Below are 20287 nucleotides of genomic sequence, written 5' to 3'. Positions count from 1 at the left end.
TAAACTTGCTTGGAATACTGAAAAGAGCAGCCGAGTACAAAAGTCGCCTGGGAGCGGTTATGAACGTTTCTGGCCATAAAACAGGGATCGACTTTATTTCCCTCATGCTTTTTATCAGGAGAGGCCCTCAAGTGAGGAAATGATAAGTATTTGAAGGTTAGGACATAACAATTTTTTGTCCTCAACATCCTATAGTTAAATAAGTATTAAAATATAAAGTTGCACTTCACCTTAATATCCTAGAAATATAGATGTGAAAATGCATTTATAAATATTTTCCCACATCATACAGAAAATATCAAATTGACCTTTATTTGCTATGGTCTACATAAAATGTTTTCTTCTGAATGTCAAAAGACCGTATCAACTTTTTAAATAGCTATCCTTGTTTTAAAATACGCCTTATATTTATTATGGATAAAATATATATATTTCACTATATATTCATGATTAAAATGTGAAAACTGGAACAAAGAACAATCACTAGTTGGAAAATACAGTGATAGAAATGACACTGGAGACCACATGTTAGGCTTTTATGAAGTTGGTGACCTATTCATTAGAACTTTTTTCAACAACATAATACATATGTCCATACATAATTAATGTAAAGTCTTATTACAGGGGTAAGACCTATCCATACTTCTGAGGACCTAACCTATTAGAATTTCTGTGCTTATCTTCTAAAATGTAAAGTGAACGTGCTATATGACTTTCTTTTCCCTACCCCTTCTCTATTAGTTTGTTGTACTGTAGTGGCTGGCATGTTGCTTTAATGGTAGAAGCTACACTACTGACATTTTAAATACCAGCAGGGTCACCATGGTGGAGAGATTTCAGCAGAGCTTCCAGACTAAGACAGACTAGGAAGGAAGCCTATCAATTTACTTTTGAAAATATTGGCTATGGAAAATCCTATGAGTAATAGGTGAATGCTGTCAAGTTGGAAAGCTCTCGAAGTACAACTTGAGAACAGCTGCCTGCTCAAACTGGAACAGATCTTAATTATGTGGATGTAGCACAACTCAAAAGTGGAAGGAACAGCTAAAAGTATGTATTAGCAATCAGAATTAAATGTATGTAGTATCAGGTCAAGAAAATTAAAAGTCATAACATGCAATGGAACACTTGAAGATTAATACGGTAGGCATTAATGAGCTAAATTGGCTTGTATTAGCCATTTTGAATCTTACAATCATATAATCTACTGTGCTGGGAATGATAAATTTAATGACTTTTATTCAAATTGGTGCACCAACTAGTAATGCCAAAGATAAAGAAATTGAAGAATTCTACTAACTTCTGCAGTCTGATACTGCTAAAACATGCAATCAAGATGTATTGATAATTAATGAAGATTGGAATGTGAAAGCTGGAATAAAGAAAGATATAAAATGACACCAGAGATCACGTTAGAATTTTGTGAGCTCAATGACCTATTTAATAGCACCATTTTAAAACAATATTACAGCAACTATACACATGGACATTGCTAGATGTACTATAAAGTAATCAAATGTATGTTATCTGTGGAGACAATAGAGAAACTCATTATCATTAGCCTAAAGAAGACCAGAATGGACTGCTGAAAAGACTATCAACATGCAATTTGAAGCTGAAGAAAATTAAAACAAGTTTGTGAACGTCCAAATATATGTCCCACCAAACTGTATGTCCCACCAAAATTTAGAGAACATGCCAATAATATATTTGACATATTAAGCACTAATGACCAATGGCCAGATGAGTTGTGGAATGACACACGAAGAAAGCAAAAGGTCATTTAAAAGAGTGTGAAAGAAAGAAAACATGAATGTCAGAAAAGACCTTGAAACTTGCTCTTGAACATAGAGTAGTTAAAGTGACTGGAAGAATGGATGATGTAAGAAAGAACAGAAGATTACGAAGGGTAGCTCAAAAAGGCAAAGGTAAGTATGACGAGATGTACAAACAAGGAATTACAAAACAAAAGGAAAGAACACACTAAATTTCTCGATCTGAAAGAACTGAAAAATACGTTCAAGCCTTGAGTTTCAATGTTGGCGGATTCTATGGCAAAATATTGAACGATGCAGAAAGCACCAAAGGAAAATGGAAAAAATATATAATAGCTGCACTGCGCCCCCTGCAAAAGATCAATGTTCAACCATTTCAGAAGGTCAAGAACTGATGATATTGAAGGAAGAAGTCCAAGCTGCACTGAAGGCATTGGCAAAAAAAAAAGAAAAAAGGAGGGGGCTAGCTCCAGCAATTGACCACTGAGATGTGTCAACGGATGCAATCCTGGAAGCATTCACTTGCCAATGGCAAGAAATTTGGAAGACAGCTGTGCCCATTTCAAAGAAAAGTATCCCAAAAGAATATAGAAATTATCAAATAGAATCATTAATATCATATGCAATTAATTTTTTCCTGAGATGAGCAAGAAGCAGCTGCAACAGTACATTGACAGAGAGCCACCAAAAATTCAAGACAGAGTCAGAAGATGATGTGGTACAGTGGATATTACTATTGGTGCCGGATGGATCTTGGCTGGAGGCAGACCATATGAGAAAAGTGTTTACCCGTATTTTTACTACACAAAGGCATTGTGCTATGTAGATCATGACAAATTATGGATAACTGTGCAAAGAATATTAATTCTAGAATATTTAATTTTGCTCATGTGGAACCTGTATATAGAAAAAGAGACAAGTCATTCCAACAGAACATGGGGATATTGAATCATTTCAAATCAAACAAGGTGTTCATCAGGGTTATATCCTTTCACTATAATTATTCAATCTGTGTGCTGAGCAAACAATCTGAAATGCTGGACACTTTGAAGCAGAATACAGTATCAGGATTGGAAGAGACTCACTGACAACCTAATATTTACAGATATCACAGCCCTGCTTATTGAAAGCAAAGTTGGGCTGGAAGCACTTACTGATAAAGATCAAAGTCTTCAGGATGGGTTACACCACAACACAAAGAAAATAAAAATCCTCATAACTGCGTGAATATTAAATATCATGATAAGCAGGGAAAATACTGATTTTTTCTAAGATCTCATTTTATTTGGATCTACAATCAATGATCATGAATGCAGCAATTAAAAAATCAAATAATGTGTTGTATTGAGCAAATCTGCTGCAATGCTGCTGCACTGTTGTTAGGTACCATCAACTCAGTTCTGACAGTCTGGTCCTGCACCATCCTCTCAACTGTTTTGATGTTTGAGTCCACTGTCATTGCCACTGTGTCAACTCATCTTGTTGAATGGCTTTCTCTCTTTCTAGTTTACCAAGCACGAGGTCCTTCTCCAGGTCTCTCCTGACAATATTTCCACAGTGCGTAAGACAACATCTCACCATTCTTTCCTCTAAGGGGCATTCTGCCTGTACTTCTAAGGTAAATCTGTTGGTTCTTTGGCAGTCCATGATTACTTTCAATATTCTTCACCAGCATCATAGTTCAGATGCATCAATTCTTCTTCGGTCTTCCTTATTCAGTGGCCAACTTCCACACTCCTGTGAGGCCATCGGAAATACCATGGCTTGGGCCAAGCATTGCGTAGTCCTCAGAGTCACACGCTTCAATTTTCAACACTTACAAGAGGTCTTGTGCAGCAGATTTCCCTAATGGCTTGATTTCTTAACTGTTGCTTCTATGCGCACTGATGTGGATCCAAACCAGAAGAAATCCTTCAAAGCTTCAATCTTTTCTCCATTTATCATGATGTTGCCTATTGGTCCATCTGTGAGGATTTTTGTTTTCTTTACATGGGGAGACTAGAAGTCCGAATTTAGAGCATCAGCTCTTAGGGAAAGGTTTTATTTTTCTGATGTCTCTTGGAGGAAAGTCTTTGTCTCTTTTCAATATTTGTGGGCCTGGCATTCTTTAGAAGTCTACATGTGTCTTGGCATCAATCTTCAGATTGCTAATGGCCATTTGTTCTCATTTTGATCCTTGCTATATCAGCACATGATGCAGCCTAAACCTTTCCTCCCTCCACGCTATTAAGGGCGATTCTATTTGAGGTGGCAGTTCTTCTTCAGTCCGACCTGGGAGGATCATATTTCTTACAGTATATTAGACAGTGTTCCACTACTGTTTATTAAGGTTTGGGATCATCAGTTTTGGGGTGGAATTAGATCACCAGGTCCTCCTTCCTCATCTGTCTTAGTCTGGAAGCTCTGCTGAAACTTGTCAACTCTTGGTGATACTGCTGGTCTTTGAAACTCTGGGGGCTTAGCTTTCAGCTTCACAGCAAATAGCAACCCATGAACAAAGTGCTGGAAGTTTGACCTATTACAACAAACTCACAAGTATTGGGTATTCTAAGAAATGCTTTATAATGACAATCTACTTAATAATAATTAAATTTGATAATAATATATGTTCTTGGCATTGTGTCTAGCTACTCACAACATCTCTGGGAGTTTTGAGCAAGACTTTGTGAACAAGACTGCAGTCATTTCTATTTAGGTCAGCCATATTTGAGTAGAATCAGTGTTGTTCATCATTTACCATTTTGAATTCTTCTTGGTCTTTGAATTGGCCTCTCCAGATTTCTCCTCTGCTGTATAAGATTGATAAAGAGTGGTCAATGGTAAACTTGTAAAGATAATGAATTGTAAATTCTTTATAATGAACTCATGATGCTTTCTGAATTCACTGTTTTGTGACGGTGTAACCTATCATGTGTCTTAAGAAGGATAGATGACTTATACATAACTAGTGATTATTAGTGATTATTATTAGAAGAAATTAGTATAAATATGACTCATAAATTAGTATATTTCAAGTACCCACTACACTGCCGTTGTTGCTGCCAATACTCCTTTGGCAAACTTATGAATAAACCAGTTTTTCTCTTTCTCTGTTTCACTTGGAGCTGGAACTAGTTAGGCTCATTGCTTCAGGGCATGGACCCAATATTTGGGGTACCAGCCTGTGCCTTAGTCATCATTACATTACATTTTAATTTTAATTATTCCATAATATTTGAAAAGCTAAAAACTTTAATCTAAAATGTTAAGTCATATTTATGAACATTATATTTTAAGATTCTTTGGTTTTTAGAAGAAAAAATTTTGTGATTTAAAAAATAAAATGCTAGGAGAAGGCATTTTTGTTTTAAATTTCAGGTGAATATCCCTGTGATAGTCACCTAATCTGGTGTCAATTTGAGGACTAAGAGTGTAGGGGTGGAGTCTAGGCTGTCAATCTGGAGATAGCCAATGAGACTTCTGTGTGGGCGTGGCCTTCTGAGAATTCTGGGAAATCTGGTACTTCCTCCTTGGAGGCAGAAGACTCCTCTCTCTGCTACTCCCTGGGAGACATTGCAGAAGAGAAGCCACATGGATGCAACCAGACCTCTGAAGCCAGAGAACCACAGAGAGACCCCTACCAGCTCTGAGATGCTTACACCACGGGACCCAAAGACTTTCCACCCACTGGCTTGTGATCGTCCTGCATTTGGCGGCATTGCATGTGTTTCATGAGTCTGAAGAGGACTTTATAGATTGATATCGGACATATGGGCTAATATTGGACTTATGGACTTGATCTGGACTAGGCTGGGATGTTTTCTCCATGTTCAATTCCTCTTGTATATAAATCTCTTTCTTATTCACATATGTGTGTCTCTAAATTTGTTTCTCTACTCTACCCAGACTAACATAACCCCTGAGGAGATGGATTGACACAGGATGTACAACAAGGAGCTCAAACATAAGACAATTTACAAGGATGGTGCAGAACTGGGCAGTGTTTCCTTCGGTTGCTGATGGGGTCGCTCTGATTCAGCACCTAACAACAATGACCTCCCAATTGGAGGGAGAATACTGTGCTTGTTAAAGCCATCCACTTGTGGTATTTGTTATAGCAACACTAGCTGGTTAAGACACCAAGTAGATTATAGAGTACCCATGAAACAAGGAGCAGATCGAAACCATCAGCTACTCCTTGGGAGAAAGACAGGGCTTTCTACTCATATAACAAGTTACAGTCATGGAAACCCACAGGGAGAGTTCTACCCTGTCCGAAAGGGTCTCTGTGGGTGTGCATCTACTCAATGGCAGTGTGTTTGAGGGGTTTTTTTGGTTTGTTTGTTTTAAATGAAATAATGAAGTAGCACTACATTTCAATTCTGAATGTACTAATGGCATCTTGCATAAATATCTTCTATCAGTATGCATAAGTAGAGATTTCAGTGGAGTTTACTTTTGGTCAAATACAGCACAGTATTGCTATGCAGAATGGGAAACTGGATGGAAGTCACTTGGAAAGCAGTTCACAGCAAGCCCCATTGACTCCTCCCAACACGCCGGACCCACGAAGCCCCCCAAATCCTGATAACATCGCACCAGGTAACCTATACCTTTACAAATAAATCAATAAAATCACTGTCTATCTAAAGAAGCCTTTATTAAATTATATTTAGATGACAGATTTTCTAACTCACTAGATTTTCTTTTTTAATAAATTGAACATAAATGTAAACATTCAGTCTAAGAGGAGACATGTAAAAACATTTGTAGAAGCCATCAGTTCTTTCAGATGATGCTTGGCATTTGCTAACAAGCCTCTCATCTTTAAAATTTTAGTCTTTTGTAATTATTATTGAGACTATACTTGTATAAAGCTTTATGAGTTATCTTGACACATATTGTCTTCTTTACTTTCATAAAACTCTTGACATACATATTTATTTCAACTCTCCATTCACAAACTAAGAAACTGAGGTTATGAATGTTAGTTCTGCTGCTCACGAATCAAACCCTGGTCTTCTGGGTCCAGATTTAAGATGCCTTGAGATGAAGTAAAGTTGTGGTGATCGCTTTAGGTAGTCTCCATTTCTCACAACGATTGAAAATGAAATTTCTTTAAAAGAAAAGCCAATCCTTGGCCAATCAATTTAGTGCATATGACCTTGTTAGATTTTGAAAAAAAAAAAAAAATCAGGAAAAAAAATCTAATCAACTTAAATAATACCTTTTCAACTTTTAAACAAATTCTGGTATTTCCTCAAGAGTAATGTATAATATCAGTTTTATTTACTTTCAAAAAAATACTTTCATCTTGAAATTACAATGTTTGTGTAATAGTTTTGTGTAATAAATAAAAAATGAATTTAGCAAAAGTACTTCTAGAAATCTCAAATAGCAATCTTGTGTTTGAAAACATGTAAGATTAAGCAGCAGTATAATAGTAAATCTTATTTTGACATAAGTTGAGTGTTAGCCATTACTGAGCTTAGATTTATACTGGCATTCTTAGTGAACCCTGTGAGAAAAACATAGGTCTTGTACTTTATCTTTCAGCACATGATTAAAATGAATAGAATTCTGAAATGAAGTATTGTAATGAGATTTCCAAATATCTTTTGACCAAAATTATGAAAGAAACTGGGAGTGGGCTAAAAAATTACAGCATTAAGTACATGAGAGAAACATGCTTCATAATAAGACATATCTGGATTTTAAACTTTTGTTTTTCCCAAGCACTCCTCTGTTTTACTGCTAGATTAGAAAGAAAATAAATCTCTTTACGGCTCATTTTCCTCAATCTGTAAAGCAAGAAAAATAGATCTCACTGTACAGGGTCATTGTGAGAAGTAACTGTGATCATATAAGTATAGTACCAAACATAAAAGAGATATTTAGTTAAGGCTCATCCTTTCCCCTATTATCCCATACATCTTTAACATATAATACAGTAAAGTATATATGATCTCTTAATATCAACCCCTGTACTGCAATCCCTTGCTATATACATTTGCTTGTTTGGGTTTTCTTGTGTTTTGCTTTTATTAGGTAAGATGGGGAACACTTGTGAAAAGTTGTGTTGATATAACTTGGTCATCCCTCACTGATAAATATTTTTCTATGGTCAGAATCATATGCAATGAAAGTTCAAAAGGAATAGAAAGATTCATCTCTACACTCAAAGGATTCAGCCTCTAAGAAGGGAGACAAGACAAATGTCCAAATTGTATTTATAGTCTCATTTTCTCAGATGTAATTTAATATCATACACACATTTTATTCACTGTTAAGAACATATTTGTGTATACCTATAAAATAGAAATTTCTGAAAGGTTATCAAATATCTTTGCTATTTAGCTCTAAAAAAAGGGAGCACTCTTACTTGGGATGAACAGCATATCTACCATTGAGCTTTAAAGAAAAACGTGAGTGTTATTGGGTAGCTTCCCATAAAGCAAAAGGAATGGGGGCCTCTTCTGGATTGCCAAAAGTACAAATTCTCGGTGCAAGCTATACCTGATTCCAATTTAGTCAAATTGAGTTTTTAATAAATAAACCAAATATGTATCCAAAAGCCAACTTCTCTCAATGAGTATTAAGGGGTCATAATGTTGTAGGAATGAAATTCCCTGGAATTGAAATAAGTTTTATTAAAATGTACATTTAAAATTTAAATGAAAAGTGTTGACATATAGCATTGCTGGATTGCCATACTTCTGAGAGGTTAGATAATAGAAACATTATTTAATAAATAGCAAATAAGTAATCCAATATGTAATAATAAAATGTAAGTGTAGAAAAAACTTATTAGCAATCATACCTATAATAATGAAATTGGAAATTCTTGAATGTTCAAGAAATAGGAAAAGATTAAATAAACATAACCTTCAATTTCATAGATTATCATGACGCCCTTCAAATGATTACAGATATGATGTAGAAACATCTGAAAGTATTTCAAAGTTGAAGAACAGTAAAATTTATAGCTGCATGTATGCTAGGATTATAATTAAAGTTATATGAAAATTATGTTTGTGGGTCAAGAAAAACTGGAAGAAAGCAAAAATAAAAGTAATTGTGCTAGGGACCTCTAGGAGTTAAAAAGTACATATTGTGCAATTTTAAATGATTGTTTCTATGTCACAGACCTCAGATCGGTACTAAGAAAGGAACAGGAAATAAAATATGGTCGTTAGGATAATGGTGGTATATAGAATATACAAAGAGAAGACATGGGAAGGAAATCTGATTTCCCAGGGAAGACAGGAATGACTGCACAGAAGTGGTAAGCTCAGGCGTAGAAGTGAAATAGGAATTCAAAGATGACCAGAATTAGGAGCACACTCCAGGCTTGGGAAACAAACAACATGCACCAAGAAGGACCACATGAGAAGACCCGAGACATAAAGAAAGCACAGAGTGGCAGGAGCCAAGGCTGGACAAAGGGCATAGGACCCTGAGTACTGAAGCTTCCTCTTGGAGAGCCATGATAACAACGGAACCCAGAAACAAATGGCAGAATCAAGGGCAATTAGAAAGGTCATCTGAGCAGCAGTATGGAGGGTGGATTGAAGAGGCTTTGAATGTTTGAAAGCCTTGATGGACATCAGTATGAGCCCAATGGGAGGAAAGCCAAGGAAGAGATGGACAGGCCTGATCGAAATGAAGGGCAGAATGATGTTGTTGGCGCTGGTGGCACAGTGGTTCAAAGAGCTTGGCTGCCAGTCAAAAGGCCGTTCTAAGCAGACTGCCACACCTTTCTCCCACCCGCTGTTCTGAGGGGGAAAGAAGTGGCTGTCTGTTTCCGTAAGAATTGACTACACTGCGCTGAAAACCCTGTGGGGCAGTTCCACTCTGCTTGTTTCACTCCATCATCTAGGGTTGGGCTGACTCCATGATCATTGTTTTTGCTACTGCTGTGGTTGTTGTTGGGGACAATTTGCAAGCCTCCTGCATAGCACTGGAAGAAGAGATTTTTAAATTTTTGAACCATATCTGGAATCTCTATACAAGTATTTATGAAGTAAGCAAAGAAGCCTATCAACACAACCAGAGACAATTAGAAGAAAGACAGAGACAATTAAAAGAAAACAAAATAACCCCAAACAACCCTTCGCTGCACAGAAGATGAATTATCAAGAAAGTTTTTTTTTGTTTGTTTGTTGTATTTCCCAAAGAAATACAGTCCTTAATGTAAAGAGAGAGATACTTTTCACTTGTAGGGAGAAGACAGGCATGGTTTGACTGAAACAGAAAACATGTTTAGAGAAGGGAAAGAGCTCCTGAGAAACCCGAAAGTAGGTCTAATCAACTAGTCGAGGGTTTTGACGAGGTGGAAGAGAGGGTTACAAAAAGAACGGTGGAAAGTGCATCGCTGCGCCGTAGAACACTTGGAGAATTTTAACTTGGTAAGTGTGAAAATGTCTTTCAAGTTCCATGCCAGGAATTTGTGAGCGCTTTAAATGGTACTTTCAGAAAATGCGTAGCTCTCGGGATGGTGGATGAATGCAGGAAGTAAGACCAGAGGCAGAAAAGCTAGGTAAGAACTCAAGGAGCACAAAGGAAATCAGGGATGAACATTTCAGGACATCAGGAGGCCAGCAGCTGCTACAGTCTTAAAAGCAGGTACTTTCCTCTTTGAAGCTTAAATACTTTACAGACCACTCAACAAATTAAGATGAGCAGTGTGGTCACCTATTTCTAAAGAATCAGCACCCACTGGAGAAATCCTTCACGTCGCTGTGATTTCCCCAAAGCCCAGCCCACGGTAGGCATTCGATACGTATTTATCAATTAACGAATGAATTATGGTATCTAGAGCCTCGTATAAATTAATGTGAAGGTATTTGTTTAAAGGAGATGAGTATAATTTTTAGTTTACATGAAGAAATATACACTGAGACAGTCAAGGAAGAAATAGCTGTATAATTTGGAAATATTAAATGCTAAGTGATTTCTTTTTAGCGTTCTATAAGCTAAAGGGGTTTTCAAATGTCTTTAGCTCTTTCAGATTTTTTCCTGAGAGACTATAAAAAGAGTGCAGTCTCCGTGAGTTTACCAGGGAAATGGATGAACAACGAGACTTGGTAAAGTGCTAGTTGGAATCTAATAACTCCCGATCGCTTTGTTACTACTTACTTGCATTCTATTTTCCCCCAGGATATTCTGGACCACTGAAGGAAATTCCTCCTGAAAGGTTCAACACCACAGCCGTCCCAAAGTACTATCAGTCACCCTGGGAACAGGCCATCAGCGGTGATCCAGAGCTTTTAGAGGCTTTATACCCTAAACTTTTCAAGCCTGAAGGGAAGGCAGAACTGCCTGACTACAGAAGCTTTAACAGGTAATTCAATTACTCTGGGCAGCATTACTGGCATGTAATGGCAACTTTTACCATCATGATACAGGGAACTAAATCCTCTGGTAGTAGATATTTTTATTTCTAGTGAAAAGTTTCTAAATCACAAGTGATTTATTCCTTAATCTAAGAAAAGACTAATTTTCTTTTTCAAACCATTTTATTAGAAGCGAATCCAGACATCACACCCTGCCATACTTCGATCATATCAGTTGTACAATCACTACCACAATCAATTTCAAAACATTTTCTCCCTTCTTGAACTCCTTGATATCTTGGCTATCTATCCAAACTTGGGTATATATAATTTTGGCCTAGTCACTTAAGGTCTTTTTTATATTAATGTATTCAACTGCAAAATCAGGAATTGCCCAAAGGTCTATGATGATATAGTTAAACCAAAGTCAAGCCAACTGCCATTGAGTCAACTTGGACTCATAATGACCCTATGTAGGGTCGCTAAGACCATAAACCTTTGTAGGAACAAGCAACTTCATGGCCCTGGTTCATAGCCCATTGCCTAACCCATAGTGTACCTAAGCCTCAGTACCTTTGAATGCATTATGTATATATGTTACCTAGTTAGAGAATGGATTCTTTTAATTTCACTACAACCATTTCACTCCCTTCAGTATCTTAAAGCATTCTCAGTGTTATTGAGGCATTATATGTTCAGCACTATAATTTTCACACATGTAATCTCCACTATGGGTCAGACAAAGCAGTTCAGAAAGCGACGCATCGCTGAGTTTGAGTCTGAAGAAAGGGGTTTAGCAGTCACTACCCAGATGAGAGAGGAGCCCTTCTAACTCCTCTAAAGCTGGGCAGCCTCGGACTCCCACAGGGGTAGTTCTACACTGCCCACGAGGCCCTTTCTGAGCCAGAATCAACTCCATGGCAGTTCCTCCACAGATAATCAAACTACAGCAAAACAGAAAGAAAGAAAGAAAGAAGGAAGGAAGGAAGGAAGGAAGGAAGGAAGGAAGGAAGGAAGGAAGGAAGGAAGGAAGGAAGGAAGGAATAATTCACTGCCATAGAAACAATCTGCCTCATGGCAACCCTACAGGACAAGGCAGAACTGCCCTGTGCTTTTCTGAGACTATAACTCCCTTCGCAAGCAGAAAGCCTCGTCTTTCTCCTGTGGAGCAGCAGGGGCTTTCGAAGTGCTGACCTCACAGTTAGCAACCCACACCTCTTCTCCACTACGTCACCGGACTCTAAAGATGACAAGGGGTAAAAACATTTTCAGTCAAAAATCTCTCTCTTAAAAATGTATGTGAGGAAGTAGAAAGATGACTCATTCCTTTTCAGCAGTATATTCCAAATCTTTTTTTTTTCTCACGCCCCTATTCCAAATCTTAACGTGGAAATTTTTTGCTTTGAATAAGAACTGAAGCTATTTTCTTAAAATTTTTACAAGCAGTCTCTCACTTTGACTATTTACTCTCCCTGTTAAGGGAGTCTGTTACATGTGTGTGCTGAGGGCAATAAAAATCCAAACAAACAGAATACAGCCCAATGGTGCCAAAGAAAAGAAACTCTGCTTTCCAAACAGCCACCTTTCGCTGGGTCAGGGGTAGGCGGTGAGAGCTAGTGATGGAATGAAAGGGTATGTTTTCATTTTCAAGAGAAGTCATTGCTTCACCGGCTGGAATGAGAAAAACAAAAACAAACAGAACTAGATAAAAATGGAAAAACATAAACCACTAAATGCCAAACCCAAATATTGGGTTTCAGTTTCAGAGGTGTATATCTTCTTTGGTTTCATACAGAGAAAGGAAAGATACATCTATGCAACTAAAATTCATTCTGGAATTAATAAACACGAGATGAGTTGGCCAAATTTAGCTTAATGCTTGCTGTTGGACAAGGAGGGTGGATTAGGAGGTTGGAATTTATTCAGAAGCAGAATGGAAAGATTTGAAGGATTTTGAAGTGGAGATACCAAGACACACAAGATATACTCTTCACCTTCAAACCCCTTAAAAAATGAAGCTCATTGCCATCAAGTCAGTTCTAAGTTATAGCGACCCTATAGGATAGGCTAGAACTGCCCCTGTGGGTTTCTGAGATTGCAACTCTTGACAGGAGCAGGGAGCCTCATCTCTCTCTCCCACAAAGAGTTTATAATTCTCAGAGGACCCAGAGAAATCTACAGTCTTCAAAAGAGAAGTGGACAATAAAGTACTGGGTCCTAAGTGCCCAGTGACTGACATAGAACCACTGGTGCTACGTGGATTTGGCTAAGACGCTCAGGGGAGGGAGAGCTGAAGGGAAGTTAGGACCAGAAGACCACAGGACACACATAGGTAGAGAGAAGCCTGGGAGGACACTATCTTAAGGACGAGAAGCATTGTTCGCAAAGGCAAAGAAACCATGTTTGAGATGAGCTCAGGGTACAGAGAACAGATTCTTTTAGTTCAAAACCAAGCGTTCATACAAAGAGGTCTTATATTAATTGGTGAAGAAGCATTTGCTCTATCCTAAAGTGGTGATACTGAAGTATAAATCCTTGTATCCAAATTCAAAAGGTTCTAACGATACTTAGAACACAATGACCATGCATTAAAATGTTTGTACTTCCTGCTAGAGGAATTTCATAATTAAGATTTCTTTTTCTCCCTTCTCAGAGTCGCCACCCCATTCGGAGGTTTTGAAAAAGCATCAAAAATGGTTAAATTCAAAGTTCCAGATTTTGAGCTGCTACTGCTGACAGATCCCAGGTTCCTGGCCTTTGCCAATCCCCTTTCTAGCAGACGGTCCTTTAATAGGACTCCAAAGGGATGGACATCGGAGAATATTCCTATCGTGATAACAACAGACGCAATAGAGGAGACCACCATACCAGAATCAGAAGACCTATGAAAAGGTGGTTGTGACTGGATATGCCGCAAAGCCTCTCAGCACGAAGTTCCTGCTCCATGATTCTATTTCCTGGCAAAGCGACGTACACTCTTCGTTAGTAGCAATAATTTAATAGCCATTTTTCTTTTTATAGCATTTAATTTCAATCTCAGACAGACTACTAATAAACAATCCAGAATCTTATTTTAAAAAAATCGAATGTGTCTTTATTCGTTGTTTGGTTTTCATCTGGTCTGGACAGGAACAAATATCCCTCCTTGCTCATTGTGGAACTTGTGACTGACAACAAAAGTGTTTCATTCCATTTAAGCAATTCCCATGCATGCTTTTCAAATGGAACCTAAAATCCAAATGCTGTGGCAGATGCGATAGTGCAAATTCACCCACCCTGCCCCTCCACCGGAGAAAGAGCTGGAGATCTGCTTCCAGAAAAATTACAGCCCGGAAAACCCTGTGGGAGAGTTCTCCTCTGTCACATAGGGTCACTAGGAGTCAAAAACTGATATGATGGCAAACAAGGACAACATTAAGTGAAGGAGAATGAGAGACGACTATGACTGGAGAGATGTTGTGCTGCGACAGGCTTAGTAGCTAAGAGGTACTCAGAAACAAATGCTCTGTGTGCTGACTAGGTTCAACCTCAGGTGTGCATTTTGAGAGGGGCAAGAACAAAGAAATTACACACTTACACGTATAAACAAATGAGACAAGAAAGAGCCGAAGAACGAAATTTAAATTGTCAGCGTTCTTTGCTGAATATTCAAATCCTGTTGAATTCTTTAAGCACAAGGGAGTACGTGCTATTAAACAACCTTACAGGGGCAGTTCTACTCTGTTCTGTAGGGTCACTGTCTGTTGGAATCAACTTGATGTCACGGGGTTTGGTTTTGGGTTATATCATTGTACAGAATTTGAATAAGTTAAAATGTAACTTTCAGACACCTTAGTTTTATGTACATGCTTGTGCTTATTTATTTTATTTTAATTTTAATAAATCATTTTGTTGGGGGCTCTTATAGCCCTTGCTTATCTATTTTAAAATAGTGATGCTGGCCTATGTGATAAATCATAGATAAAAGGCTCCCATCCTATCCGTTTTTATTTTAATCTTCTAAGAAATAAAAATTAGACACAACAATCTATCATATTTTGATGAAATAATTTACTCTTTATCAGGATCATGAGTTACTATTTTTAATTATGTTGAAATTTCATTACATAATTCCAATCATCTCCAAACAGTTACATGTTAAGTGTCACCAATCTTTCAACCATCAAAATGGGCTATATCAGTTAAATATATTAGATCTAGAAGAGGACTGCCCAGATTTTTAAATTTAAGATTGGGTATGAAATGATGGACTAAACCTCTGTTCACTCTCATATTTCTTCATTTTCTGGAAATGTCTATTAGTTCCCACTCAGCTGTCTGACACCTTTAGAAAGGCCAAAATTTCACCCTGAGTTGCTATACAATTATTCTGAAGAAATGTTGAATGGGTTTTCCATTGACCTGAAAACCAGTTAAATTTTTCCAAAGTCAGAAGAAATAGAATAGCCTTTTGAGAACAGCAGAAAGCCTCTTACACTTTCTCAATCACGTGTATCCATAGACAAGAAATATGGCAAGAAGGAGAAAAAATCAAAATGAAAGGCATGAAAATAATCTTGGTAGGTATTACTCGCTGCCAGGCACTATACACTGTTTTACAAAGGCTATTATATTTAATATTATTTTAATCTCATAATTTTCTTGAAAAGAAAGTACTATAAACAATCACCTGTGTGTGTGTGTGTGTGTGTGTGTGTGTATCTATGTGTATACACCTTATCATTGGGGCTGTCAAGGTGGTTTTAACTCACACTGACTCCATATGACACAGTAAAACTGTCCCATAGGGTTTCCTAGGCTGTAGTTTCTATGAGAGCAGACGGCAGGTGGGTTTGAACTGCCAACCGTTAGGTTAGTAGGTGCAAACTTAACTGTGGTGCCACCAGGCTCCACATAGATATTAACAACCCGCCAGGAATCTCCAGTTTCATATGACCACAGAGCACGTGGCTCAGAGTGGGTCTCCAGGCTTTCTTACTGGTTGTCCAGTTTTCCCAGGCTACTTTACTAATGAGGGTTCTGGTTTAAAACACTATGACACTTGTCTTTGAACTCCCTACTTTCTTCAATTTCCTCCCAAACTCCCCATTTTTCATCATTTAACTCACTATTTGAAAGGATCTGATAATGCAAATAACCAATTATTGCTTGTTACAAAGCAAGGCAAATGTAAACGACCATTCTTAGTCAAAATGATGTTGTATTGCATTTATTTAAAATTCTACATTTTTCTAAATAGACTCATTTATAAATGTTCTAGCAGCTAGGAAATGGAGAGAGCCAATTATTCTTGCAAAGGTTAATGTGGAGCACAATGTCCAGTCGTGAATATGGAAAGAACATCCTGAGCTTGCCAACTTAGGGCACAGCTGTACCAGCAGACTTATTAAGTCTGGAATTTCCTCACTCTTCTGCTTATGCAAGATAAAATGTACATGACATCACCAGTTTTTCAGCAACAACGCCTTCATTAAGCTTAGCAAAGTATTTCTCTGAATGCCCCTTTTCTTAGGAAGAACACGTTTGACCTCCAAGTGCTCTATTCAGTAGGAAGAAGGGCAATTCCGTTTCTATGACCAGGGGAAGGGTGCCAGTTTTGCCAGAAGAACAAGAAAGAGAAATCCTTTCCAAATGAACTGCTCTCCTCTGACCCCCCAAAATGAACTTTTGCACACTGCAAAATACATTAAATATTATTTTTGAAAACGATCGTCTTAAAATAATTCAACTTTCCAGAACCAGGAAAAAAATTAAGTCAAACTGCATAAGGATTCCAATGACTTAAACTAAATATTAGTATACAAATAAATGTGTGTCCCTAATTGAATTCCTTTAACAGAGGGGTTGGATGTCAAGACAGGATATAAGCTTCCCCTGGCTTCTCAACATCATGTGATTTCAACAGGAATATTCACTACATATGGAAAAGGAGAAAGAACACTATGTCCAAGGTATTTTATTTCAATCTAAATAAGAATCTGCTTATTATTCTGTTGTGTCTAATATTTTGAAATATAATTCAATGACAGCATAGGTAGGCTAGGGAATGGAGAGATTTCAGGAAATAAGACTGGAAAAAATCAAAAGAAAAATAGGAATTTTTAGATAAATCCAATGTCAAACCTTATTTTGAAACAACTGGCTGAAAAAAATAGTGCATAATCTTCAGTACTAGTGAGACAAACGTCATGGAGGGAAAAGGCACGCCGGAAGGAAGGCAGCTGAAAAGAAGTACAAACTAGGGGCCCGAAGGGGTCATTGTTTGCTTCTGTGGTTTCTCAAGCCCTCTTCGCCTTTAAGTAGTTTTGTTCTATAGTTATCCGATCATCTACTGCGGACTGTCATCTAAATAGATACCTAAATATAACCACTCATTTACAAATAATCCATAACAATTATTATATTTAAAGGTGCCTGCTTTAAAGTAAAAAAAAAAAAAAGTCTCCCTGCTGATCAGTCATAGATCAAAGGTAACATCTCAGACAAGTTCTTCACGCTCTCTTCTCTAGTTTTAGTCATGATCCTTTTACTGTTATATTTCAGTAATTTACTGTTATATTTCACATGTCTTCTTTTTAATAAGAGATCAGGATTGCCAGTACTTTCCTCTATTAGTATACTTTACCACTTCAGGAAATACATTACTACAATCAGAAGGGAGTAACCCAGGAATGAGCCTCCAGAGCTCGTCTTACCTTTTCTCACCGTGTCTTGTCTGTTTCTTCTTTTACTTCTTCTAACTCAAATGGCTGTGCATTCAAACACTTGTTTGGAATGTCTCAATTCAAGAAAAAACAGTGCACTGAGATTCTAATCTTCTGCACAATGATGTCCAGGGCACAATGAATAAAAGCAAGCACTCCAAACCCCGTGCCTTGGAGAGTCCCCTCCTTGCTAAAGAAATTAGGCATCTAAAAGCCACAGACATGGAAAAGTTATTCCTCTATGGACTGATGTTAAAACAAAAAGGAAAACTCACCTACATGGAATTAATCTGAATTACCTTGGAAAAACAAAAGAGAATATTTGCAATTTTCATATATACCCCTATTCTCAAGCTTTATATTTAAACCCAGTTCCTAATATCCATTTCAATTATATAAGAAAAAAATGGGACTAATGACAATTCTACAATAGAGTTGATAAACCTCAGGTCCCAAATATCCTGGGCAAGATGCTCTTCTGTGACTTAAAGCACTTCAAATTAGCATTTATTATTACGTTAAATGTGAACACTGCCCACATTTACTCAAGAGAATCATGCTCTTTACTTTTGATATACTGACAGAAATGTGAACATGTTATATGAATAATTCTATAAGTTTCCTTCCAAACTCTTCAAAACTCTATAAGGGGGTACCCCCACAAAACAGATTTTTTCTCAAAGCTATTTATTTATTTATTTATTTATTTATTTATTTATTTATTTATTTTAAAAACAACTTTATCACCTTCAAAGGACTTTCCATTACGCTTAATACATTTGTCAAATCTGCAATTCCATTCTTGGAAACATTTTTCAAACTCATCTGTTTGGATGACTAATAGCACTTCTCTTGATTTTTTTCTTCACCTTCTCTGCATCGTCAAATCTCTGTCCTCTCATTCACAGAAACAAAAAGAAGTCCCACAGTGCAAGATCAGGTGAGTAAGGTGTGTGGTCAAGAAATGCATGCTGGTTTTTGCCAAAAACTGGTGCACTGATATGGCTGCATGAGCAGGTGCATTGCCATGGTGGCGAAACCAGTCCCCTGTCTGCCACAAATCAGACCTTTCTCGTCGAACACTGTTACACTTTCATTTCAGAACCTCTGAATAGAAAGCTGGATTAACAGTCTGACCTGGTGGGATGAACTCCAGTGCACTATGAGAGTCAACATTTCCATCCATTTGGGAAGTTGTTGGACATCCAGAATGAGGTTTGTCATCAATTAACAGTTCACCTTTTTAAAAACAAGAAAACCACTCCCACACTTGAAATTTTCCCATTGTTCCATCCTTGTAAGCTGTGTTCTTCTTCACAACTGTTTCTGCGGCATTTTTCATGAGCAGGAAACAAAATTTCATAGCCACACGCTGTCTGTGATAGGATTATGTCTATCCATATTAAAGGAAATCCAGTCAATGTAACTATTGTTCAAATGTATGCACCAACCACTAAAGAAAGTAATGAGGAAATTGAAGAATTCTACCATCTTCAGTCTGAAATCGATGGAACAAGATGCAATCAAGATGTATTGATAATTGTTCACGATTGGAAATGAAGAAGGAACAGGAGTTGGAAACTATTGACTTGATTGAAATGAAGCTGGACATCACATGATAGGATTTTGCAAAACTGATGGCTTATTCATAGCAACTATTTTTTTCAACAACACCAGCGGCAACCGGATGGAAGACACAGAAATCAAATTGACAGTATAGGTGTGAAGAGAAGATGGAGAAACACCGCATTAGCAGCCAAGACCAGGCCCGGGAATGCCTATGGAACCGACTACCATTTGCTCATATTTAAATTCAGGTTGAAGCTGAAGAAAATGTAAACAAATCCTTGAAAGCCAAAATACAACTTTGAGTCTATCCCACGTGAATTTTGAGAATATCTCAAGAAGAGGTTTGCTGCATTGAACATCACTCATGAAGAAATCAAAAAGTCATGAAAAAGATAGAAGAGAAAGAAAAGGTTGAAATAGATGTCAGAAGTGACTCTGAAACTTGCTCTTAATCATAGAGCAGCTAAAGCAAATGGAAGAAATGGTGAACTAAAAGAGTTGAACAGAAAATTTCAAAGGGCAGCTTGAGAAGACAGTCAAATATTACAATTAAATGTGCAAAGACCTAGGGTTAGTGAACCCAAGAGGAAGAGCACACTCAGCACATCTTAAATGGAAAGGAAAAAATTAAGACTCAAGTTACAATATTGAAATATTCTATGGGCAGAATATTGAATGATGTAGGAAGATTCAAAAGATAATGAAAAGAATACACAGAGTCGCTCTATTAAAAGGAACTAGTGGAAATCCAACCATTTCAGGAAGTGGTATATAAGCAAGAAGCAATGGGGCAGAAGGAAGAAGTTAAAACGGCACTGAAAGCATTAGCCAAAACCAAGGCTCCAGAAATTGTTGGGCTAGTGATTGAAATGTTTCAACAAGCTGATGAAAATTAGGAACACAGCTACTAGGTCACTGGGCTGAA

General features: G+C 37.4%; 1 protein-coding gene across 1 annotated transcript in view; it reads left to right on the top strand.

Moving 5' to 3' along the window:
- MYOZ2 (myozenin 2) overlaps positions 1 to 14160 on the top strand; it is a 38099-nt gene extending 23939 nt beyond the window's left edge. Inside the window, exons 4-6 of the mRNA XM_004715948.2 lie at positions 6227 to 6356; positions 10914 to 11097; positions 13743 to 14160. Of these exons, the coding sequence (XP_004716005.1) occupies positions 6227 to 6356; positions 10914 to 11097; positions 13743 to 13977 (549 nt within the window). The 3' untranslated portion in view covers positions 13978 to 14160. The remainder of the gene's footprint in view (positions 1 to 6226; positions 6357 to 10913; positions 11098 to 13742) is intronic.
- Positions 14161 to 20287: the final 6127 nt, after the last annotated feature.

Source organism: Echinops telfairi, unplaced genomic scaffold (genome assembly GCF_000313985.2).
Source record: "Echinops telfairi isolate 266 unplaced genomic scaffold, ASM31398v2 ScPeMD7_5927;HRSCAF=6808, whole genome shotgun sequence".
Taxonomy (NCBI): domain Eukaryota; kingdom Metazoa; phylum Chordata; class Mammalia; order Afrosoricida; family Tenrecidae; genus Echinops; species Echinops telfairi.
Note: the sequence above shows the minus strand (reverse complement) of the source record. Positions and strands in the feature narration are given on the sequence as shown.